This window comes from Rhinatrema bivittatum, chromosome 14 (assembly GCF_901001135.1).
Source record: "Rhinatrema bivittatum chromosome 14, aRhiBiv1.1, whole genome shotgun sequence".
Lineage (NCBI taxonomy): Eukaryota > Metazoa > Chordata > Amphibia > Gymnophiona > Rhinatrematidae > Rhinatrema > Rhinatrema bivittatum.
Window position 1 is genome coordinate 12,043,596 of NC_042628.1, and position 26,103 is coordinate 12,069,698.

Below are 26,103 nucleotides of genomic sequence, written 5' to 3' on the forward strand. Positions count from 1 at the left end.
AAAGAAAATAAATATCAATTTTGGTTGTCTTTGGAAATAAACTAGAAAGCAAAGAATAGGACTCAGTTCATTGATAGTAGGCTTTTATGAATAACCAGGTTTTTAAGTTTTGTTTAAATTTTTTATGGCAAAATTCCTGGCGTAATTCCGATGGCATGGTGTTCCATATTGTGGATCCAGCAGTGATGAATGAACGTTCTTTCGTAGAGGAAAGATTGGTCAGATTAGGTGCAGGGATCTTCAGTTTAGCTAAGTGCTGGAATCTGGTTGGGCGGATTGATGTTTTGAATTGTAGGTGATCAGTGAACCAGCGCATATCTCTGTTGTGAATGGCTTTATGTATAAGCGTCATGGCTTTATATATTATTCTGGATGCCACGGGTAGCCAGTGTAATGATTGAAGTGCTGGAGTGAATTGCTCGTGGCGGCTTGTGTCAGTGATGATGCGAGCAGCTGCGTTTTGTAACATTTGCAAGGGTTGAATTGTAGAGTCTAAGAAGGAAAGGTGACCAGGCAGCTTCACGTCCTAAAGGGAGCGTGGGAGCCCAATCTGATTTCTCTCCCTCGCCTCTGTGGATTGGAATTTCCACACGTTCAATGGTGGGGGAAAGCAGGACTGACTAATCCTGTCCCGTCTGGTCACCTTTAACCCAGTGTCACCCTTAGCCGCTCACTCTCTTCATGGTGTCTGAGCTGCCGGAGAGTTCACGCCTCTTTACATTTGCCCCTGATCTTGCGCTGCCTTCGGCTTGTTATGCCTGCAGTTGTGTGGAAGGAAAGGCTGGGGGATTTCTGGCTCTGTGTTTTTTTTTTTTATCTTTGCCTGTAATCATTTTGCAGCCCTTTTGGATATCACAGACTCTTCCTTCTGATGTATTATTCATATGTGGGTCATGCAAGGAGTGATTGTTTGGAGGTTTTGGAAATGCAGAACTTAATAGCAGTCCAATTAAATGATATGTAAAACGCCCGCTCTGCAGCAGATAACATGGCCGTGATTAGAATAGGGATCTACAGAGCTTGGAAGGGAGACTCCACAGCAAGGCAGCTCAAGATGATCCAGTCCTGTGGAATAAAACATGAAACTACACTACTGACAGTTATCTTTTTTTTTTTTTTCTTTGTTTCCCTTTCACTCCTTTCTCCCACCTGCCTGTCCCTTCCTCTCCCCCCCTCCCTCTGCAACCTCGCCTCCCTTTCTTCTCAGGCCTCCAGCAGCTCCGGTGGGAAAATGCAACTCTTAGAAACAAATTTCTCCCTAACAGTGCGTGACTTCATTGACCTTCACCTGCATCATCAGAACAGTATCCCAGCATTCCTTAGCGCCGTGACCTTGGACCTCTTCAGTCGTCAGACCTTTGCCTGAACTCTAACTCCTCTGCAAGCGCTGAGCCTGTGAAGTGCATGCTTCGTAACTTCCAGATATTCTGGTCCGGAGGGGCCTGTGTGAAGAGCATTCCGCGCTGATGGATACAAGTTAATGAGCACTGGGCAGGCTGCTTCTTCCACTCACGTTCTTGCTTTTGCTTTATTGCAGCCATGTCCTACTAGTGTTAAGAGATGGGCAACAGCTGCAGGGACTGTGTGACCGGTGGGGCACAAGCAAGCAGGCAATATATATGAAATAGTTAACTTTCTTTCCTTATGTCAGAACTGCGCAAACAGAGCAGAGAATCCATCTCATGGAAAACGGAGATCGGTGCTTCTCTCTCTCTGGTACTGTGGGAGCCAAACAGTTTTCCTTTAGGTATAATATGTGTAGGGAGAGGATGGTCCCAGTTCCCCTTCCCAGATCCACTTTGCTCAGCATGTCTGTAGAGACTGTCGTTGTTAACACAACATTTTTAGAGAGGAAAGGATCCTGGTTGGTGGTTCTCTGATCTTGTTTCCCAGAGACCTTCAGATTTCTTTCCTTTCAACATCTCTTTCCTTCACCGTTTCCTAATGAGATGTTAGCCTGTATTCCTTTTCATAGGCTTAACTCATGAACTGGTTTCCTTGTTCCTCATCTAGCTGAGGTCTGGGACACCGCTGATTGACCTCAGTAACAAAGTAGTGTCATTGAAGCGGCCTTTGTAGAACCAATGTATAGCTTCATGGATAGCAAGCCACAGGGGTGTAAGTACCTGTTGCCCCTCCTTCAGCTCGTTCTGAAAAAAAACATTTTCTAGGTTTTGAGTATCCACAATGATTCCTTTTCACCTCAGCTTTATTATATTTTTTAAATGAAATAAAATATGCCCTCATCTTAATGTGCTAAGGGCCATCTGCTTAGTCCAAAGATTGTTCATGTTCTCCTCTGCCATGTTTATGTAATGAGTGGGAAGTGTCAGAGGAGCATGGAATGCTGAGGATGCCCTGTGGTTCATGTTCTCCTCCGCCATGTTTATGTAATGAGTGGGAGGTGTCAGAGGAGCATGGAATGCTGAGGATGCCCTGTGGTTCATGTTCTCCTCCGCCATGTTTATGTAATGAGTGGGAGATGTCAGAGGAGCATGGAATGCTGAGGATGCCCTGTGGTTCATGTTTTCCTCCACCATGTTTATGTAATGAGTGGGAGGTGTCAGAGGAGCATGGAATGCTGAGGGTGCCCTGAGGTTCATGTTCTCCTCCGTCATGTTTATGTAATGAGTGGGAGGTGTCAGAGCATGGAATGCTGAGGATGCCCTGTGGTTCATGTTTTCCTCCACCATGTTTATGTAATGAGTGGGAGGTGTCAGAGGAGCATGGAATGCTGAGGATGCCCTGTGGTTCATGTTTTCCTCCACCATGTTTATGTAATGAGTGGGAGGTGTCAGAGCATGGAATGCTGAGGATGCCCTGTGGTTCATGTTCTCCTCCGCCATGTTTACGTAATGAGTGGGAGGGTGTCAGAGGAGCATGGAATGCTGAGGATGCCCTATAGTTCATGTTCTCCTCCGCCATGTTTATGTAATGAGTGGGAGGTGTCAGAGGAGCATGGAATGCTGAGGGTGCCCTGTGGTTTGCGATCCTCAGGTGGCAGCATTCTGATAGCCAGAGAGATGCCGCGTCATGAGTATGAACAAGCATTTTAAGTAATAGAAAATTATGAATAAACTTCTGTATTCACAAATGTCACAAAATACATTTATGTAACAAAACAAAAAAAGTATTTTTGAAGTTACTTTCTTGGGATTTGATGAAAGTACAGTCCTAGCAATAAATGTGTGTGTGTGTCTTTTTTTTTTTTTTTTTTAATGAGAATGGCTGTGCCTGCGGTTACTTGGCATCGCAATGCAGGGCTGCAGGAGTCACCCTCTTTCCAAGAAAGAGACAGGGTAGTAGAATTGTGAAAACTGAAGAAAGCTGATTGACAATTTGCTGTTCCCTTCTAATTCCAGTTAGATTGTGATGTAGTCCTAGGGACAGGCGACCTTGCTCCCCCTTTCTTTCTCGCTTGTCTTGAACCTGTGTATGTGGCATGATTGCGTCGGGGGTGTGGATCCCATGAGCGGGCGTTTAGGTTCTGCCTCCATGTGTCGTGTCCTCCTCCTCCTCCTCCTTAGCATTGATGTGGATACTGTTTGCATGGAATTGCCACACAAAAAAAATCCCCAAAAAGGCTTTATTTTTATGAGACGGCATTATAGTTTGTAGTTTATGAAATAAAAGAAACATCTGATCTGACAAAATGTGCACTGTCTATTGTCCTGTTTTTATCATGCAGTTTTGTTCTGTTACAAATTTATACACAAAAAATGTGAAAGCTGCTGACCGAAATTCAGCCCCAGAGATCCATTGGTTGGTATTACGCTAAAGGGAATGATAAGTTGTACAGAGCAGCCACAATTTGTGCAGACAGCAGCGTGTCACGTCGAAAAATACCACTAACTGGTGGCATTCGTTACATGTCTCTGCGATAAAACTGTATCCAACGGAATAAACCACTGCTCTCAAACTGACTTTATTTTCCTAAGCCTTTTCCATCCATCTTTAAATCTCCTGCACTGCCCCCACCCCCGTTTCTCCAGACAGCCTGAGGTCTGGAAGGACGCCTGCCTCAGTATCCCTGGGCCTGAGCTCATCACCCATGGCCAAATCATTTGAAACATATTTTGGCCCAGTTTACAAGTAGCAGTTCAACTTCTTTTCCGCAATACTTTAACCAGTCCCAGCCTGCCCAGCTTGTATCAACATAGTCATTTACAGAGTTCTGGCACTGAGAAAGTTCAGCATTAATGACTGCTGTTTTTACAAAATATTGTAAAGCTACAAAAGACCTTTGTCATATGCTGCTATTCTAATATATTATAAACCGTGTATTCAAATCCTAATTAATTAATTAATCTACCTTCTCTAGTAGATATTTTGGAGAATGTCAAGTAACCTTGGCTGTGAGGCACAGTCTAGCGCCATCTTTTACAGCAGAAATGATTGTGGCTTCTATGGAACTATATCAGAACAATGCCCACCAGATCTCTCACAACTACCCCTTCTCCAGCATCGATCGTTATAGGGCCTGGTTTAGGAAGACAAGATGCTATCGGCTACCCTGATCTCATTGTGTTACGACTATCGCTGCCCGACGTCTCCACTCCGCCCTCCTTACCGCTCTGGTGACTCCTCCCGTGGTTGACGGACGTTTGGCTGCCGCGGCGTCTGCCTGCCGTCCTCTCCGGCGTTCCCGGTCCGGCTTGGGCGCTGTCCAGCTGCCTTAGGGCGCACGCACCGCGTGGCCCTGCTTCAAATGCTTTCTTTGGCGCGAACCTCAGGGACGTCCCCCTGTGATGACGTCACGCATCCCGGATACAAAAAGCCTACACTACTGCTAGCTAATCAAGTTAGCAACAGGTATTCGTATTGGTGAACTCCTTACAGATGGGATTCGCTCTCCGTACCTGGCTAGTCTGCCTCTCCATTATTGGACTCACTCTATTGGGGTACCCGCTCCTCGGGGGCCTCTCTCTTCTCTTTCAGGTCGCTGTCTGGAACCGGTACTCGCACCTCGAGGGCCCATGTTCCTGGACTCGCTGCCTGGACTTCACTTCTGCCTGGAAGATACCGCTGCCTACACCATCAGTGAGTTACTATCTACTTCTCTCAGAGCTGATCCCTGGAACCAGGTACTCGCTTCTCAAGGGCCTGCCTCCACTCCAGCTCCTGTGTTCCCTACCGAGAGAAACCTCTGTGTGAGTACTCAACCAACGAGGCTGCATTATAGAACCCTGCTATACTTCATTGTACTCACTATCTCAGTTTCTCCTCACTACAGCACAGCCATTGTGGGATCGCTGTTCCAGAGCCCTGAGGGACTACAAGCCCAGCCGGGCTTCATCTCTGCTCACTACTGCCACCTCTGGTGGCTCCTCAATACTGTTAATAAAAGATCTGTGCTGTGTGTCCTAAGCTGAGCCTGACCTGTGGCCCCTCACGGACTTCCCCCTGTGGGCGTGGTCAGCAGCCACAGTGTCCAAGGGTCCACCCAAAACCTTACAAACAATAACAAATTGTCACCAGGCAGCTGTGAATGTTAGAAATAAATTCATGTTGGAAAACTTCAGAGAAACTCTGTGTTAACTGAAAATTTTCTTGGAAACTTTATGAAGTCCTGATTTAAGATGAATTGCTCTCCATTGTATGCCAAGGAAAATGGTGCCTGATTCATATGCACAATGTGGTAGCAAGAGCCTCCTCCATCAGTCATGGAGAAAATGAATCATGACGTCAGCCACAGTCGACTTTTCTTACAGCACAATAGCCAAGTCTGCCTGGCATTAGAAATCTCTCACAGAATAAATTAAGTAATTAATTGGTTTACAAAGAAGCCCCTATCTTAGACAAGCAGAGGTAATGTGTGAGGCAGTGATGGAAATTGACAAAAACTGAAAGCAGCTTCCCATGGGAAATGGATGCCAAGCCTGAATTATAGCACACACCTGGTATGGGAGAGTACAGCTGCTTATGACAGAGATCTCTCAGTTAATCATCGGACTGAGACAACTGGCAGTTGAGATTACCTAACGCTGTAATAGAAATTCCTGAAGCAATTACCTGTCCCTGGTTCCTGGTCTGGCAGAGGATGCCTCAGTGGGTGGCAAATGCCTAGAATAACCCAGCTGTCCAACGCTATAAGCCTGGTATCAGAAATATCCTCAGCTGGTGAAAGACCTTCCAGGTGTTTACGTTTGTTTGACTTTGCTACACAATGAATAATTTTGAAGCTCAGCAGATCAATGTTTCCAATCCAAGCAGATATATTACATTATTCTGAGCATAAGATTTTTGTGCTGAGCTAGGATGATTGCGGCTGATGGGGAGATCCCAGCTGGCCGAAAAGCGTTCAGTCCCAGAGTAGACTTTCCTTCCAGCTCTTGGCCAGCAAAAGGGTCTTTATTTTTGCAGAGGACAGACAGTGGTGGAAAAGAGTTCCTGCAACGCATCAAAAGATTGCTTGTGATGGACTTTTTGTCAATGTATAGGACTTTGAAATGCCATAGCTCTCCACTGCATTTAAAGATTCCTCATTGTTGCATGACTTCCCGTTCCCCCAGACTCTGCGCTAGTCTTAGCTGCCCATTGCCTGATATTGTTGAATGTCTTTAGTTTCTTGGAAATTTGCAGCTGTATCTTCTTTTCACTCTAAAAAAAAACAAAACAAAAAACCTTAATCCTTCCTGGGAGTCGTATGATTATTTTGCTATCTTTCCAACCTTTCTTTAGGGTTGGATTGTATTGCATTGTGGATTTGTACTGCATCACTTGCCATCTAGCATTAGTATCAGAATCAATCCACTGTAAATATGAAATTTTATCTCTTTGGCAAAGCAATTACAAAATTTCCCTTGTATGTGTTTTGGAAGGCTCGGTTATGGCATGACAGTAAGTTGCTATAGCAATGTATGTTAAACTCAGCTCTATGCATCCAGCGCAGGATCAAACAGAAGACGGTCAGCTGGGAGAGAGAACCCTTGTTTAAAGAATGTTTACTTTGGTGATTTGCAAATATGAACAGGAAAATAAATGCAGAAGCTCTAAATGGTTTTAGTCAAACATCAGATGATAGGAGATTTCTACTGTGTGAAAGTCCTTGTGAAACCAGTGATCAAAGAAAGCTAACAGACACCATGGACCTGGATTTATCTTTCATTTCTTCCATTCAGTAGTCCTGGGAAAACCTTTGCAAAATCAGGCCTCATGTACCCGCACTGATTCAGACCTGGGTAATTCCTTGGGTTTTGGTTTGTAGTATAAACATTTATCGTTGGAAGTAATTGCCAAAATTATCATGGGGTGCTCTGCAAGTCCAGGAACCCTCCAGACTGGAATATTTTTTTTCTCAAGTTGCCTTTAATAAAGGAGCATGTTACTGCACTGAATTTGAGGTCGTCTTAAAGCCCCCTCAACTCTTGGCCATGAAACCGGAAATCTCAGCTTCAGAAGATGGCAGATATTATTGGCATTGGATGTATCCTGGCATATACTGCTGCTTCTTCCCAGGAGCCTCAAAGCAGCCACCGCTGCAAACTTAGAAGAGATCTGGTGCTACAACATTAATGGTATTGAAAAGAAGGCTACAGCAAATGCAGAGGGTACGGATTAAGGGAGCTGATCTTGACCTGCTAGAGAGAACTGGTGCAGGCAGATCCGGTGTTTGTCTTTTTTCTTTATCTGTGTGATACTAGGCTGGAACCCTCTAATCCTGTTGCACCATGAACTTGACCTTCTCACAGTCTGAAAAGGAATTCACCACAAGCATGAATAAATTATGTACAGTAATATGCTTGACTGTGTACATTTCATAACAGGATTATTAAAATCCTGAAGGGGCGACACACTGTCCCTCCTGTGGAGGAGAGAAGAACAGAAACTCATTTTTCATGCCCTTTTGCTAAGGAGGATTTTCTCACGCAAAATTAATCATTTCTAAATGCACAGCCATTCATTGTCAACATGCTCTTTATTTTCCCTTCCTCTTGTGTTAATGATCAAAGATCATTCTAACTGGGGGGGCGGGGGGTTGCCCTTATAATTCATTTGCTTTCTTTCCTACCTGCAGGGGTCATGTGCTGGTGGTGATGGAGGTATCTTGAGTGCTGCGTCTTCCAGAGTAAATATTAATTTAATAGCAGTTTCGTTTTACATAGCAACTTTTTGCCTGGACTGAATTGCAACATATTTTAGAGGGACTTTTTTCCCCCACATTTTAGAAACCCTACTTTGCAGCAGTCTGTGGTAGATGGTCTGTCCCCAGAGCCGGTTTTGGGGCGTGCAAGCAGTGCAGTAGCACAGGATGCCAAGAACGAGCGGGCGCCATCATCCCCCTCCTGATGCAGCTGCCTGGCAGAAGAAGAGCCATGTTCCCCTTTCCAGTGGTGCGTGTGGAGGCCAAAGAAGAGTTGCCAAGTGGCACCCCTTCCAGGGCTGAAGTGCAGCTGCTGTTGTGACCACCACCGCCAAGCAAACAGTACTGGGGAACCAACATCTTCCAACACCGCTTCCTGCCGTTGGCGCCTCTCCCAAACAGCACACTCTTTGAATCATGGGGGAGGCAGAGAGCAGTGTTTACAAATGTTAGGCCTCCAGCACAGCTCTCGGTGTCAGCAAGGTTGGGCTGGAGCAGAGATGGAAGGTGGTGGGTGAGACAGGAAAGTGGTTTAAGAGCAAGGAGGGGTGAGGATGGAAGGTGAAAGAGTGAGGCTGCAGGTGGTGGCATGTATGAAGCTGGTATTTTTCACCATGGGAAGAGAGACATTTTGGTTTAAGCACAGGGCGCCGGTTAGTCTAGAGCCAGCCCTGCCTGCCACCACGTTTTCTGCTGGTACTAGACAGCATCAAAGCTGTCAAAAAGGAGCAGGAGCCATGTTATTCAAAAGCAGCTAAGCAGACGGACGGCGAGTCGTAGAAGTTAGTGGCAGTTTATATTGGAAAAGAATAATCCAAAGATGCTGATATGAATGAACTTTTAAAGTCTCCTAGGTTCCTCCTGCAAATGTCCAGTGGTCTCCAAAACCCCGTGTGCCAAATCATCTTTGGATCCTCCTCCTATTGGTTCAGTACAAGTTATCACAAACTACAAAGTCAGGATTTTTCTCAGAGCTCTGCACTAGTGAATCAGTTGAGGAGAGTAGTTTTTAACTCACATTGCAGGACCTTTCCTGACCCAAATTTCAAAGCTCTAACCACTAGATTCATCATCTTCCCTCTTGATGGTTAACAATACAGACTGGAGCTGGAAGGGGGCAAGGGCTATTTTCCTTAGCATATTTAGGTTCTGTGGACTTCTCCTGATCCTGCACTGCTTAGGTAATAAACTACAGAGACATCACAGGTGCAACAGATCAATTATTATTCTACGACCATTATTTTTCATTTTTATTTGATTTATATTCCACCTTTCAGTCACTTCAAAGCAGATTACAATACTGTAGGTATTTCACTGCAGAAAGAAAAAGCTCCTTAAATACGGTTGTATATTCAGTAACAAAAAAGAGATCACAGAGTATAAAAGCAAAAGGAAACTATGACGCATTGTCTTCTTCAAAACTGGTTATAGTGAAAAGATCCATCTGCAAGCAAAGAGGAGACTTTACCTGGTTCTATCAATCAGGCAGGTTTGCTAGGGTTTCATGCTTATCCCCATAATAGGGACGATCTGAACAGAGCAATAGTAAAATGAATAATAACTTAAGGTGGGCGTTTCTTTCTGCCTAACATCTCAGTGTGAGCGGCAGAGAGGAGGCAGCTGGATGTTGGCGAGCAAGGCTGACCCTGCTGAGCTGATAAGCTCCATGGCAGTGTTTTGACTAGCACACAGAGACATTGACATGGGAGTCGGCGAAGAATGTTGATGCGCAGCCATGTGGTTTCACTCATTACAAAGTGGCCTTTTCACTAAGGTCCCCTTTCCTCTAGCTAGGTAATTGCTTCATTTATTCCTTCACATTTTCATCTCATCATAGGAGAGGGGAAAGGCTAAGAAGATCTGAATTCCAAGGTAGCCTTTCCCATCCCTCAGTGCTCTCTGATTGGGAGACCAAGTGCTGCTGTCTTGCCAGAGCACGGGGCCAAATGTTTAAATATTTGCTGTGTACGACAGTGAGGATTTAAAACGGATAGGAAATTGCATGTAGTTTTGGCATGTTTTGGTTTTTTTTTTGGCAATTATTTATGGGGTGGGGAATGAAGAGAGAAATTTGTAAAGAAGGTAGCTGGATACCAATTGGCTTGTTGCATAACCTAAGCAAAAAAAATTAAATAAATTTGCATGTCCACTACCACCCCTTCACACACAGACACTCACATCCTTGTCTCTCTCTCTTAAACCCCTTTGACGCCAGATTAGCTGTACAATAGTAGTATTCTCCTGCAGCTGGGAAAGTGGAATACAAAGACTTTGATACCGGCAGAATGATAGATTGCTTCCCTCCCATCCCAAAGAATGCCTGACACCTAAATATGCAGTTTGACCACTGATTTGGGCGTCTCAGAAGCTGTCTGTCCAGGTCCGACAGAGAATCCCTGGCTCTTTCAAACACTAGCACAAGGGTGTGCAGAACAGGGGGGGCGTGAACAATTCTGAATGGCAGTGCTCTAACTGCCCAATCAAGGAAGAAAAATGTCCGCAGAGGCACTTTGAGCTCACAAGGGAGTGAGTGCAGGGATGTTGGCGATACATCTCTTTCAACAGGCTGAGAAAGAGCCACTTCCGCTGCAAAGGAGCTGCTTCCATTGCGAGGACCCAGACATGGGAGGACCCGCAGCAGTATTCCATAACCCTAAAAGAGCTGCCAGCCCAGGATGAGTTCCTGCTACCACTGGGGTCCCTCTACAGGGAGGGAGATTGCAGGTGCTGCCTGCCCAAGGGTGAGGTAGGGGAGAAGAATGGGGCAATGTGGGAAGAGTGGTTACGGGCTTGCGTGAGGAATGGATCCTTTAAGGAGGATAGGAGAGGAGTCCTGTAGAGGAGGGAGTATTCTTCCAATATAAACTGCTGGGTTGAGGATTTCGAGGGAAGCGTTTGAGAAAACCCATTTGGGGAGTGAGCTCACTTGCAGTGGACTGAGAACCCAGCAGGGCTTTCCCCTTCAAGGGGAAAGGCCCGATGCACAGAGGGTTTTTTTCCACGAGGGGAAGTGACCAGGGGACCTGACCTGAGTGGTGGGAAATTGAGTAGAGTTTGCAGGTCCCGCATGTGGTGAGAAGGAACTGGAGCAAGGAGCCCGGGAAGGTTAAGAGCTAGGGAATGTCCTTTGCTGTTGCCTGGATGGACTGCTGGATGGTTACAGTTTCTGGTGGCTTTAAAGAGAATTGCAATACATCCAATGAGTGAGTACTGAAGTAGAAATGTATAATGCTCTCTGCTAGGACTGTGAGAGCCATGGTCTGCTGGGGAAAGTGAGATACATTGGTGGGTTTGTAGGGAGTTCATGTTCAGGCATATGCTGCACATCCTCCTCCTAGGCCCAGGTCAACTACACCATCTGTTTGACACCAAATCCTTTTTCCACCTTACTGAGAGGCTGGCGCTCGGCTCATTCAGATGCCAGACCCTCTCACATTTTATGTGCCACATCTGGGAGGGGTTCCTTAGAAATAAAATAATGTAACCAAACGTGAGGGGGGGGACCCTCTACCAACTGAATGAATGGGGGGGGGGGGGGGTGTCCTGTGGCTTGAAATGTTTGTTCACTTCTCCCTTAGAAAACAAGCTCGCAGTCTATCTGGAATTAAGGTTTCATTATTCATGTGGGATGCAAGCGTAGCATGAGGCTGCCAGACAGCAGGATTCATATACGGTTTACTAATGGCAGGCATTCACTATCCCGGCCTCTGAATAAAAGATAACTCTTGCACCAACACATTAGTATTCAAGCGCCCCCGTCTCTGAAGCAGCAGAATTCAAATCCTCTACGCTGCATTACTGCCAGGATCCCAAGGCGTTCCAGCTACTTCTGGATCTGTAGCTGGAGACTCGCATCGTGTGTGCGAGAAATGGCACCCGGTGTGCCGCCAAGCATGGAGGGCACCGGCAGAATGCAGCTGCTGCAGAGGCTTCTGGGTTCGGAGGGCAAGCTGTGTCCCTGTCACGTGTGCATCGCCGATGCCTCCTGTCGCTCTCTCTTTCACATTTGCTGATATTCTGGGAGTCGTGCTTTTGCATTTGATCAGCTCTGGGCCTGATCGTGGTCTTTACTGTACAGGAATGCATTGGATTTGGCGCGCTCTGAGGTGACGCATTCTCTACATCTGCTTATCATAATGTGTTGGGGTTTTTTTGTATGAGGGGTGGGGGAGGAGGAGGAAAGGTTCTTGGAAGGGAAATAAAAAAGGCTAAGGTTGAAGCTAGAAGGCCTGATGAAAGTTCCCCAGATAATATCTCTCTCTCCTGGGTTGATTTAATAAACCTGCAGTTACAGTTGTCAAACCTTCTTCATGCTGACTGCCAGGCAGAATGCAAATCAAACAACTGAAAGCAGGGCCAGTGAGGGTGAAGGGGAGGAAAAGAGTCTCCTTGGGATAACAATGACTCGATTTAAAGGGCAGAAGCCTTTCCATCCGAAGCCGATGAACCTAAACCTGTCCACCCGTCACGTTAAGCTGACAGAAAGCCCCTTTATTGTAAGCTTTGCACTCCGGTGTCTTACCTCCAGATTCTGATATGCTTTAGTAACAAACATAACTGCATTTTTGCTTGTTGCTCGATAATTGCCCATGCCCGCACCAAGAGCAAGTAGTTCGTCATCCTGAGGTGAACCTGCGAGGATTGTAACTCTAACAAAACAGTTGTTAAGTACAGTAGCTCATTACAATATTCTGCATTCAAAATCATTCTTAAGGACACTAATGACTGATTTTAAAGGATTACATCTGTTGTAAACCATAATTAAGAGCTTATAACAGCAGTTCTTATTTTAATTATGCAGTAGCAGAGCTACAACCCTACATAAAAATGCTAAGCACAGTAGGATCCACGCACCAGTGCAGTATTGCCAGGATTCAAATTTCTTGCCTCTTAAGGCAGCAGAATTCACGTGTCAGAGAATTAGTGGGAAGATTTAATACTCCCAAGCTTTGAAAACAGCAGCACTCTTATCTCACTGCATTAAAAAACAGGAGTGAAAATCCCTGCTTCTGTGAAGAGCAGAATTATAGCGGCGTATTCCTGCTCATGAGGGCAGCAGAGTGTTTGAACAGCTAACCGCAATGCATTAATACCAGGAATCAACCTCCCTCTTTCTTAATTAAGAGCTATCCTCGTAGGAATCCTTCCACAAGGATTCTTACAATCATAAGCAAAATTTCAATGGTGCTTATTGCCAAGCCTGGCCAATGGTGCCCTTCTGGCTGAACTATGAGGGTTTAGTTTCATGCAGACCAAGCATTGCCTTACCTTGGAAAAAGGTTCCTGCTGTTGTGGGGAAAAAAAACAGTGATGCTGGCAGATCCCACCTGGACCAGTTGTGCAAAGTGAGGACCTTGCTGACCTCATTGACTTTGTCGCCACCGCTGGTGCCAAAATGGAAGCAACAATAGAAAACCGTCTTCAAGGGCAGCTAGGTCAGGAGTTCCTTGGTCTGTAGTTATCCAGCCAAGTAGACACATTCACCTGACTAAACAAGGTCAATTTGAAGTTTGAGCGTGAGTGCACCCTTTCAATGAAGGATTCACGTACTAGTATAGTAATGCTGAGCATTAATTCTCACTCTCTGAAGAAAACAGAAATATTACAATGAGTGGAAGCTGGCAGGAGGACGGCTCAGAGGAAATGTGAGGAAATGTTTCTTTTCTGAGGAGATGGGTGGTGGATCTCTGGAATCAGTTACCAGTGGTTCTAGACATCCACCAAAACACACAATTTAAGTAAGAGGACAGGAGATCACAAATGGCCTGTGGTGACACAGTAGGTTAGGGCAATTGAGCAAACTTGGAGAGCCAAAGGCCCTTATCTACAGTTCCTATGCAGAAGGAGTTGACTAGCGGTTATAGCAATGGACTGAGAACCAGGGAAACCAGGAATTTAAATTCCACTTCCTCCATTCACACTCCATGTGACTTTGGGCAAGCCAACTTATCTCCACTAACCTCAGATACCCTTTTAGATTGTATGCTTCTTGGAGTAGGGTCTTCTGTAACCTGAATTCTAATAATTGCTACAAGCTCTCATGGGCATTATTTGGAAAGATGGGCTAAAAATCCAAATATTTTTTTATTATGTATTTTACCAGTGTCAGGACTCAGACGCCAAGAGTAAACATTTCAGAAGACTTAGGGAGATGCACTAAACTGAAATGTAGTTTGTCTCATAATAAAATATTTCTACTTTATGGAAAGGAGTACCTGAAAGTTAAACAGGAAAGAAGGTTGGAGACAGAGCCCCTTCCAAAATATTAATCAGGCCAATCTTACAGCTTTATCCATTGGAGCAGATTTTATTTTTTTTTTTGCAAGATACATAAATATTTGCAGAAAGACAAATGTATGGGTTAGAGCACGGAAAGGCATTGAATTAGCAGAACATTGAAACTTGTGAGCAGTAATGCCATCCTTGTGGTTGTCCATGCACTTACACAGAAAGCTCTAGGAATATTTGGTTAGGACAGGGTGAGAGGAAGACTGTATTCCATTTAGGTAAAGGACCTGAATTTGCTTGGAGCAGTATTGCACTATCCTGACACGCTCGTGTTCATGAAGTACATGGAAAAGAAGCAGAAAAAACAGGATGAATTTAGCAACGAATAAACCCAAGGAACAGGTAAGCTGGTAGTTTGAGGTCCGTGAAGATAACCACTGCCATAACAGAGTGGAATTCCAAAACCTCCATTTCAGCTTTATTACAGTATTGGTCCTGCTGCCGCTTTCAGTATGTTCATGGAAATTTCCATATGCTGATTAGTTGATTTAGACATGTAGTGGGATCCGGGGAAGAGGGACTGCCTCTCAATCTCAGCTGTCTTAAAAATGGAAATTTTTCCAGATGTGCATTACAGCAAGCCAGAAACTCACAATGTGTGCTCAACTGAGGCCTACAGAGCTTCTGAAAATCTAACCTCAGATTACAGCAAGACCCTCAGACCAGCACACTGTGGTGGAACTCGTGTTCCCCTGTAGCCCTGAGTGCAGTGGGATCTGCACCCTAGTGTTACATTTAGTGAAGGATCACGTACTCTCAATTTGTCTCCTCGTTAGAGTAGCACTGTAATTTGCTTAATTATTGACAGACTTGTTTTTGTAACTTAAAATGGAAATTAAAATTTGCACCCAGTTTACAGGCTGTTAACGGGCGTCGAATAATCAAGCCTGACTCAAAGACCTTGCAAATGAGAACAAAAAAAGGTCTGAATTTACATATTCATGTTTTTAATAGAGTTCAGAAAGTATATTCGTAACTGATGAACAAGATTAATTAAACCTTATCTGCATATGAAGAGTAGCGTAACCCTTTGTACATCAAGCTGTCTGACACCACTGCCAAAGGATGATACAGGGGTAGATGAAAGTAGCAAGGGTTATCAGATGGCTCCAGATTTTCAGGGATAGGCTGAGCCTGTGTTAACACCTCAGTATTGCAGCAACAATGTTAAACTCTTCTTTCTGCTGGTTTCTCAGTGTACTGGTGCTGTTTGCAATAACAGCCAATGTCCGCGCCAACTGAATCATTTCCAGCTTGCTGAATTTAGCAACCTGGCAAAATGTTGTTATGCTGACAGAAATCTTTGATGACAATTCCTTGACTGATTCAGATGGTATAAAGTTCTTCTATCCCAGCCATGATCTCAACTTCATAACAAATCTGCACAGCATTGCAGGTTTAATAGAACTGTCCAAGAGTGAGTTCACAGTCTTCATGCCCTCTCAGTACTGACATGAATCTACTTGTCGGCAGAGAACCCAGTGGTAATATATCCAGCCATTTGACCATATCTGGATTTTTTAATGCAATTAAAAATTGCATTGGAACCTGTTGAGGACCTACCAATAATTGAACAAATGGCTCTGATGTTTGTAGGAATACACCCTCCACCTGGAAGAACACATAATTCTGTGCACATTCCCCTCTGGGAACAATGGGAAGCTCTTCTAGAGAGCTGGGTGTAAGAAAACAGCCACCTTGTTCACCCATCTGGTTCACATTCTCTAGAGCAGTGGTCCCCAACCCTGTCCTGGGGGCCCACCAGCCAGTCGGGTTTTCAGGATATCCGCAATGAATATGCATGAGAGAAAATTTGCATGCACTGCCTCCATAACATGCAAATTTTCTCTCATGCATATTCATTGCGGATATCCTGAAAACCCGACTGGCTGGGGGTCCCCAGGACAGGGTTGGGAACCACTGCTCTAGAGGAGGAGCATGTCTACTTCCCTCAAACTGGACCAGATGCCGCTTCTTCCTGGGGGTAACTAGATTATACAAAAAGGGTTTAGTAGCAGTGGGTTACTCCAGTCCTGGTTTTCCTTCAGGGCAGTGGTTAATTTGTGTTCCTCTTAGAGAAATTGAAATAATAAATTCATAAATGCAATTGGGGATGGGAGGGCAGAAACAAGACCAGCTCAGCATGTCCCTGATGACCTGGAGCCATAGACTATTCCTATAATTCCTGAGTAAATTAAAACAAACAAAACCCCAGTGGAAAACAGTTTAAAGCAGAGGTTTACAGGCAGTAGGTCAGAGGAGGGAACTGCATTTTGTGGTCACATAAGGAAAACTAAAAGCCTGGAGCAAGACAATAGGTCAGCGGTTTGTGAATGATGTTATGCTGCCCTGAAATGAAAGCTGTGACGGCGGATGCCACATTTTAATTTACCTTTTGAAGTGGTTTTGTTGTGTTGCTTTCTGTGATTTCATGAAATGAGCATGTCCTCCAGGGAAACAGTTTGGAGGCTACAGTGGAGCGATCGTCCCAGACTCTCATCAAGACAAAATTAAGACTGGAAGTCTCTCGATATGTAGTGATAGCAATAGAGGCAATGAATTTTGCTCAGTGCAGGCACTGGCATTACACAGTTTAGGAAAGTGGGCTCTATTGACCATTTCTCTCATTTGTTTCTGCAAAAAAAAAAAAAAAAAGTGTTAGAAATGTATATAGGGACAGGAGGAGGAAAGGTCTATGTATTCCTACATAACTGAATCGGATTTATTAAGTTCAGTCACAGACCTCTCCATTGAGGACACTTGTGAGATCCCATACTGTTTGATCAAAAACTGTATAGCAAAGCCAGAGAATATTGTACAAACAAAGCTATACTGGCAAAACTTCAAAAAATACAATTTATTAAAATGTCATAATACAAAACACAAAATTCCCTTACTACAGTATCACAAAAAACTTATAAATCTAATGTCTGTGCCACAAAACCCCAATTTAACATTTAATCAAATCAGGAAAAATCAAAGTAACAATTAAAAATTTCACACTAATGGGAGAACCAAAGTTAATATTAAAAAAAGACAGACATATATACATGGGAAAAGATGCAATACAAAAACTACCAACAAACCAAAAAGTGAAAAATATAAAAGGAGGGGGAAAAAAGGTGGGTGAGGGAAGAAAAAGAAAAAACAGACAGACAAAAAGGAAAACCTAAAGTTGTAAAAATATAAAAAATGAAACAATACACAAAAGAGAGGGAAAAGGATCAACGTCCAATGTAAATCTCTAACCCGCTTAATTGACAAATGACAATATCATAATCAGTCTTTGCTTTAAAAGATTTGCATCTGCAGCCTCTCGCCTCACAATGGGCCGCAAGCTTCAATCAGCTTATAAAGCAGAGTGTAATACCTTTTTAATCATTTATTGTCATATTGTCTATCCCTATTCAAAACTTTATTTCAAATAATTTATCAATAAACTTAATTCTAAACACCCCTAAAAAAGTAAATTCAGATGCAAATCTTTTAAAGCAAAGACTGATTATGATATTGTCATTTGTCAATTAAGCGGGTTAGAGATTTACATTGGACGTTGATCCTTTTCCCTCTCTTTTGTGTATTGTTTCATTATCTTAGAGAGGTGTTTCTGCTTCGTTGGTTATCGATCAAAATATAAAAAATGCCATAGTTCCAAAAAGAACTCTAAATGATCCAAGAAGAGATGAACACAACTCAAATAATGATGATTATGAATAACTCAGTCCATTAATCTTCTATGGAGCCCACCTATTGCAACCATCCCAACTGTAAGGTAAACAGCTTCAAACCGTGCTGGCAGATGATCACTTAATCCATGAATCTTCAGATCCCAGCTTGTTTTGCCGGAATCAAAACAACCGGTATTGATTCTTGCTATTGCTGGTTGGCAGTGCTGCCCTCAGTTACATTTCCCCACGGTTGGTTTGATTCCTGCTGTTCACTTGCCTTATTTATGGTGGGTTTTTGGTACTCACACTAAAGAAGTACGTTAAATTTGTTCCTGTATGTACGTTAAATTTGTTCCTGTATGTTCTGTGGGACACTTTCGAGAATACCCCTGAAGAAGCCTTACCCGGCAAAACAAGTTTGGTTCTGAAGATTCATGGATTAAGTGATCATCTGCCAGCACGGTTTGGAGCTGTTTACCTTACAGTTGGGATGGTTGCAATAGGTGGGCTCCATCGAAGACTGACTGAGTTATTCATAATCATCATTACTTGAGTTGTGTTACTCTCTTCTTGGATCATTTAGAGTCTGATATGTGGTGCCACACCTTGAACACGTCAGAGCGGAAACTAATTCGTGCTGATTTGTGCCATGGAGCTTTTAAGGGAATGTGTGCATAGGGGAGGCCTGCAGAAGGAGCGGCTTAGCGGCATCTTGGCCGTATCATTTGGGGGTAAGTGTGGCCGGTTGAGGGCTATCCTGCAGCCAACCAAACATTACAGAAATAGTCATGACCAGAGAATGAGGGGGAAAAACAAAACAGAAATGCTGAGCCAGAAAATCAAGCTGGAAACAGCAAAGGTTGGAAGCTCTTTTATTGCTTAGAAGAGCTACACTATGTTATCCAGTGCATGAAAGAGAATATAAATGAAGTCAATCCATGCAAAACATCCTGATACCCAGTTCAGAATGCCATGACCTGGATGTATCTTGCGCACAGACAGAATTTACAAGCAGGAAACTGCTGGATTTAATTGGCTGATTTGGCTTATCAGGCACACAATTAACTCCCTTCTCTGCAGAAGGTTATCCTCCAGCCTGCCTGCACTGGGTCCTAATATTTTGTGATGATAAAACGTACTTGTAAGTATCAGGAAATTGCCTATTTTTGAGATTAAATTACTACGTGATTTTTCCCTGGCCTTCCTATAAAATTCCCCGCTCAATACTACCACTTTAAATAATTAAAACTGATATAGCAAACTTTTTATTGATAGGACAGGCAGAGAACAAAAAGCAAAACCACCGCAGCCCAATACTGAATGCACAGTTGCATCACCAATGAGAAAGTAAATTCAGGGGTTTTGCAGAGCAGGACAAATGTTTCCGGAAAAATCCATTGACAAATTCCTACTACTTTCCCCAAATTTTATCGTACATTCCACCATTATTTTTCAGCTTCTCAGTCAGTGCTACCTCATGCTCCTGTGTTTGTCAGTGCAAATTGATGGGGATGTTTTCCAAAAGGTGGTTACTATACACCTCGCAGCCACCCAAAGCTGACCACTGAGCATGCTCTGTTACTTGCTCAGTGAATTGCACTCCCAGCACCCCAGTGAACACGAGCCAGGCGCAGACTCGCAGACTGCTCATTTTCTTGGATGTATATTTCGGAGGTAGGGGAAGAGGACAGGGAATGCAGGAGTTAGTGCTTGTGTGTGTGTATGTGTCAGGGGTGGGGGAGCCTGAGTCCCGAATCTTTTAACTACCTAGCAATGCCTTTGCTCATGGCTCTGTATTTGCCTCTAGTTTTGGGTAGAGGATCAACATCCGTTTTCCTCCAGTCCCTTGAGACCTGCCCTGTCTCCGAGGACAAGCTGAACAGAACTGCAAGAGATGTGGTCCGCGCGTTCTTTAAGTATGCTGGGTTGTAGGATGTGCGACATCAGTTCCCTTGGCCCTGTCCACTTTCGTTTATGTAAATACTTCAATTACCTCCTTCTGTAATTTGGTTTGTAATCATTTCACCTTTATCAATGCTGTTTCTCACCTTAGCTCCATCACCTTACCCTTCTCCTGTAAATACTGACCAAAAGAACTTGTTTGAGATCTTTGCCTTTTTGATGGTCCTCCTCATGGCAAATTCCATTTTCTCTCTTTATCTTACCTAGTCTGCTTTTATTTTTTGCCTTTCCCTTTCTAAATAAAGTATTATCTCCTCCACTGAAAGAGGAGAGCAGCAGTTTCATGTTACCAATTCACCAGGCTACTACTGCAGAAGAGAGAGGGAGGGATTCACAACATTGTTTGCCTCTTGTCATAAAAAAGCTTGGCAGGTTTGCGTGGAGCTGGGCTGGCTCCCCCCACTCACTCAGCACCTGCAGAGGCTAAAGGGTCAATGCTAGAGCTTTACCCCCTGCCCCTCCCAAGCCTCACTCTTGTACCCCCCTCCGCTAGTGGGAACAATATAGCACCATGTGTGCTGCTCTACCCATGCCTGTGCTAGCAGGCCTTCTCAACAAAAGACCACAAGCCTACAGATTTGCAGTGGAGAGGATGCAATGCATGCACCGCTGCCATAAGACAGCTGGAGCCGCCCATTCCCATCTATCACAGAGGGCTTACAATCTAAGTTTTTGTACCTGAGGCAATGAAGGGTAAAGTGACTTGCCCAAGGTCACAAGGAGCAACAGCAGGACTCGAACCCTGGTCTCCTGGTTCATAGTCCACTGCTCTAACCACTAGGCTATTCCTCTGTATTTTCAAATGAAAATACAGAGGGAGGGAGACACATTTTTACCACTCACACTGGCTTGTACCTATGAGTCCCCAGTTCAGCATTGGGGAGGACCAATCAGACCTCCTGTGATGTCAGACAGGCTCAATACCTGTTTCGCATCAATAATGAAGAAGAAAAGGATTTGCAGAGTATGCATAGATGCAATCCTTTAATCAACCTAGGAGGCATCAGCCTCAGTGGCAGTAATATGTGCTGCTATGAGAGGATCCGGGTGTGAATCCCTAGCCCACCTCCTACTCCTGGGGCCAGTCGTGCAATCTGTGGAGACAGTTTTCCAAATGTCTGGACGGAGGAGAGTCAGCCGTAGTTCAATAGTTACATCTAGTGGCCAAACCCATGGTGCAGACATAGCAAGTAATAAGGGGGGGCCATGGTCTGAGGTACCTTGACAGGATTGTTGCAGGCATAGCTAGGTGTTAGACAGGAGAGGGGGTTAAAATGATGGTGGGGGGTAGGGGAGCCAAGTTGTTACAACTGAAGAATCATGGCATTGCTGTTGTGGTTTTGCGGTGTTGGAGTGGATTCTTGGGTACTGTGGTGATGACAACTCCCACGGGGAGGAGCCCCGTGAGGATCCACAGTACTAGGCTAGACTCTAGACACGCAAACACAGAGATTTGTCTTTTATTATACAGCAGAATGATACCACCAGAGGTGGCAGTAGTGAGGTGATCCAGAGGCAGCAGTCCAGGCGCCCTCGGCAGAGGAGACCCATCTCGCAATGATAGTATAGGGAGTGCAGGATGCAGGTTCCCAGTGCTGATCTGTAGATGAGACAGACTGACAATTACTCACTAAGATGGTAGCTGTGTAGATGGAGATCCCAGCAGGCAGAAGAGTTGAATACAGGCATCAGGCAGGGAGAGCAGGCCCTCGAGGAGCGAGTGCCTGGTCCCTGATAGGCACCTGAAAGAAAGCAAAGGGCCCCCAAGGAGTGAATACCCAGGTTAGAGAATTACCCCGAAGGGCAGAAAGAGCTTCCAGCGGCAGAGTAGCTTAGACCGGACAAGTCCAATCCTTGCTAACTCGAATTGTTAGCAAACAAAGGGCAGGCTAAATACCCGGATGGCGTGACATCACTCGAGGGGACCGCCCTCGAGGTTCCCGCCACGACGTGGATAAAGACGTGGGTGGCGTGCACGCGCTCACCCTAGGAGGTCCTCAGGAGAAACATGGCAGATTGCCTTGCCATTGCTGTCCTGGGGACGCCGGAGAGAGCGGCATGCAGACGCGGCAGTAGCCATCTTCCCAAGGCTAGCGGGGAGAGAAGAGAGAAAAGTGAGGCACCAGAGGTCGAAGCCGTCTGGGACCGACGGTCGCAACAATTGCAGCTCCTGTGGAAGGCCGTTACAATTGAACCAGAAGCGCAAAGGAACAGGGGGAAACAACTGGAGCAAATAAAATCCCCTCAATAAACAAATGGAGGGGTGCCACTAATTGCAGAGGGAATACCCATGGTGCACAAAGCACCCGTCTGCCTCTCTCTGCCGGTGCACATACAAAACCTGCTGGCATCTCTATGCTCACTCCACTGATGCAAGGTCTCCCAGCACACACCTTTCCTCAAGCTCCGCTATGTCAGCTCCTTTATCTCTGGCACTGTCTGCCTCATTTCCACAAGGACATGGAGAAACGGAGTCACTGAGCAGAGGAAACTGAATTCCCTGATCTTGGGTTATTCAAAATAATGTTTCGTTCACACAAATAACTTCTCTCCGCAGCACTCAGCAAACAAATTAAACATTTATTTATTTAGCTGTAGTGAAAGGCTGAATCCAAAGGAAAGAGAGAGAGAGAAAAGAACAAAAATAGAGCCTAGGAGCAAGAAAGCAAGAGGAAAGGTGTTAGAAAAGGGAAAAAAGATAGAGCAAGGGGGAAGGAGGATGGAAGAAAAGGGAGAGTAGAAAGTGAGAGAAGTGTACAGCTGGACCAGAGCCTGGGGAAGGTAAATCAATGGGAGTGATTGAAAGCAGCATGCAGTGCATATTCATCTATTTATAGACCAACTAGCAATGCAAGAGCTTGCAAATCCAAATCAGAATTTATTTACATTTCTGAGTGCTCGTCAATGTGAGGGATGACAACACAGAGGAAGCAATCTGGTCCCCGCCATCCATTCTTGCAGGAGGTTGCTGGCATCAATACTGCCATCTAATCTATAAAATGTTCAGCTCTGCTCCTCACTGCCGACTGTGATATACAGTAACCAGCCACCCTCCCGAGAACCAAGAAAAGGAGAGAGTTCTCCGAGGGCAGCCACATCAGCTGTTTACAAGCCCCTTCGTTTCTAAGCACGAACCAAGAGGCTGAACAAGCAGTTCTAGGGCAAGAAGGAGAATGGGCAGTGCAGAGGCAGAAGGGGAAGAGGGATTTACAGTGTGAAGTTACCTATATGGGTTATACATATATCAGCATGTGATGGCAGGGAGTGGGCGTTGCATGTCTGGAGAGATGTACAGGCGGTACCTATAGCGAGGGGAAGGAGTGGCCTAGCTGTTAGAGCAGTGGAGAAGTGCTGGGATGGGAGCAAAGTTCACCTCTGTTTACAGTCTATCTTTATCTCCTCAGGCCCACGGTGGAATGCGACACGTATATCTTAAATATGCGGTCCAACAAACTAAATTGTGTGTTGTGCAGATGGAAAAGACTGCTCTGCTGTGCAAAGGTGACCATGTGTGATTGTATAATCTATGCTGATACCTGCACAACATTCACATCCATATGAGACACTATATTCTCTGTTTACTTGTGGCATTGTCTGCATGAATGACTGAGAATTAATGTATATAAGACTCTGTGCCTGCTTTTTCAGTTATTTTTTTCCCCATTGTGTGCCTGTTGGAAAAACCCATGAAACTTTGTGTATAGTAAGAATTAAATGTAAGCTCCTTATCCTGTTTTTTCATGTTTTAAGGAGTAATTATCCCCCATGTCTGAGAAGCAGACTGTATTGTTATCATGTGGCATGGAGGTTAGATCAAGTCAGAGGAGTCTCTTAATGATCCCTCTCCCTCAAAGGTGAAGAGTACTTTGTTTAGAGCTAGGTTGTTTTTCCACTGTGGTTCTGGAAATTAGTGGCTCTACAATCCCTCTTTAACCTGTGTGAGTCTAGGCATCTAGCCTGATCCACCTTAAAAGCCATAGAGAGAGAGAGAGCTCTGTGGTCAGCTCCCCTGGAAGGAGGAATAACAGAGAGGCCCCTGTCTCCAGGAGAAGGCAGCTCCTGACACATCTCTGACCTAAGGTAGAGCTGTGAGTTCATTGCTGGAGGTCGTCAGTGTACATATTGTGAAGGTTGGTGTGATCAATAAAATGGAATCTTGCCTCCAGCCTGAGAAGTTACTCAGCTAGCCCACAGGTCCCAGAGCTATTGATAACAGTTAAGGAGAAAATTTACTGGCCTTCAGAAAGGGCCTTCCTTACCGTTCCATACATGAACACCGGGGATAATTCATTTACTGGTGTGTCTGGATTTTGGTTGGAACTTTTGTTATTGTTATTTGTGTTAGGGATGCTCTGGAATTTGTTGCCAGAGGATGTGGTTAGTGCAGTTAGTGTAGCTGGGTTCAAAAAAGGTTTGTATAAGTTCTTTGAGGAGAAGCCAATTAACGGCTATTAATCAAGTTTACTTAGTGAATAACCACTGCTATTAATTGCATCAGTAGCATGGGATCTTCTTAGTGTTTGGGTACTTGCCAGGTTCTTGTGGCCTACTTTGGCGTCTGTTGGAAACAGGATGCTGGGCTCGATGGACCCTTGGGTCTGACCCAGCATGGCAATTTCTTATGTTCTTATGTGTTGCCTATACTTTTAAGTGTTCATTTTATTGCATTGTTTTTTGTTTTAATGTAATTTTTATTTTATTCTTGTAAACAGCCTTGGATAATTCTTTGTGCATGAGGGCGGTCAACAGGTATGACTAATTTAATTAATTCATTAATTTATTTATTTTAAAGCATTTATATTCCACCAATCTAAAACTTTCAGTGGATTACATAAAATACATACAGAATCTTTAAATATACACACACATTTATACAATACTAAAAACAATAATCATAGTTCATACATCACATTAACATAGATATAAAATCCCTTAAAAAAAAACCCCCAAAACTTAAGTTTCCAAAAGCTAATATATAAAAATGTTTTCAACTTTTTCCTAAAATGCATTAGATCCTGTTCCTCCCTAATATCCTCAGGTAAATCATTTTATAGAGAAGGCCCTGCCACCTTAAATAGCCGATTTCTAGATTCTGTCAAGCACGCTACTCTTATAGTAGGAATTTCTCTGAGGTACATGTCCGGGTTGATGCTCCCAAAGTGCTGAAGACACCAAGCTCTTCTGAGCCTTAAACATTAAAACTAAACATTATCCACCACTTTATAGGGAGTCAGTGTAAAGAGGCTAGGGCAGAATGAATGGGTTCATTTTTCTTCACGCCTAATATTAGACGAGCAGCAGAATTCATGATCAGTTGAAGAGTTTGTAATCAAGGTTTTGGCAATAGAAAATCTGAAGTATTTAATAAATTCTTTAATGGAGCCTAACGCAATTAGTTTAACGGAGCCTTTGAATGTTCACATGAGGCCACCTGTACAACACAGGTACATTTTGGAACTGCATACACCTGACCGCTGTGTCAGTGTCAGTGCGGGGAATTGCATATGTCTACCTGTATGTGCTGCAGACTGTCCTGAGCATTTGTTTTGGAAAGGCAGGGCAAAAAAATATCTATATTAAATAAAAATGATGATATTCTTATACCCACCTGTGTGAGCCCCAGGGTTACCATTTGGTCCCATTTCAGAAGGAATAGGCTAATCCAGGCCTGGCTTTAACCTACTGCATGCTGGGAGTAAATTAATGAGACAATCAAAACTTACACATCTCTGCATGAAATTAGGGTAAACCAAGGACTGGATCAGCTTGTTCCTTAGGACATGGACCAGATGGCAACCCTAGTAAGCCTGTAAGGCATGGCCTCTCTGTGAGTGCATGTGAAGTGGGGTACAGGAGTTGTGGTGCCCGCTTGCTGCAGGCCGTTTCCAATGAACTCAGTAACCTCTCCGCGCCGTAGTAGCCTTCACTGGGAAATGCAGCTAGTGCAGACCGCTGGGCTCGGCTTACTGAGTGCCCAGGGTCAGTGCACGGCTGACCAGAGAGGCTTGCATGATGGATTGGAGTTGCTGCCTGGCATCATGGATCAGGCTTCAGTAGCAGTGACTGATGAGGCTGCTCAGTTCTGCCTTTATCCTGGCAAAA

At 44.4% G+C, this 26,103-nt stretch overlaps 1 protein-coding gene across 5 annotated transcripts in view; it reads left to right on the forward strand.

Annotated features, from left to right (window-relative positions):
- MAD1L1 (mitotic arrest deficient 1 like 1) overlaps positions 1-26,103 on the forward strand; it is an 841,854-nt gene that overhangs the window by 567,437 nt on the left and 248,314 nt on the right. For 2 of the 5 annotated variants that reach the window (XM_029576299.1, XM_029576300.1), the window contains exon 18: positions 1,208-3,653. The exons of 1 other annotated variant lie outside the window; for it this stretch is intronic. In XM_029576299.1, coding sequence (XP_029432159.1) covers positions 1,208-1,366 — 159 coding nt within the window. In that variant the 3' untranslated portion in view covers positions 1,367-3,653. Of the gene's footprint in view, positions 1-1,207; positions 3,654-26,103 lie in introns of those variants that run through there. 2 more of the 5 variants (XR_003852570.1, XR_003852571.1) reach the window with 2 other exon arrangements.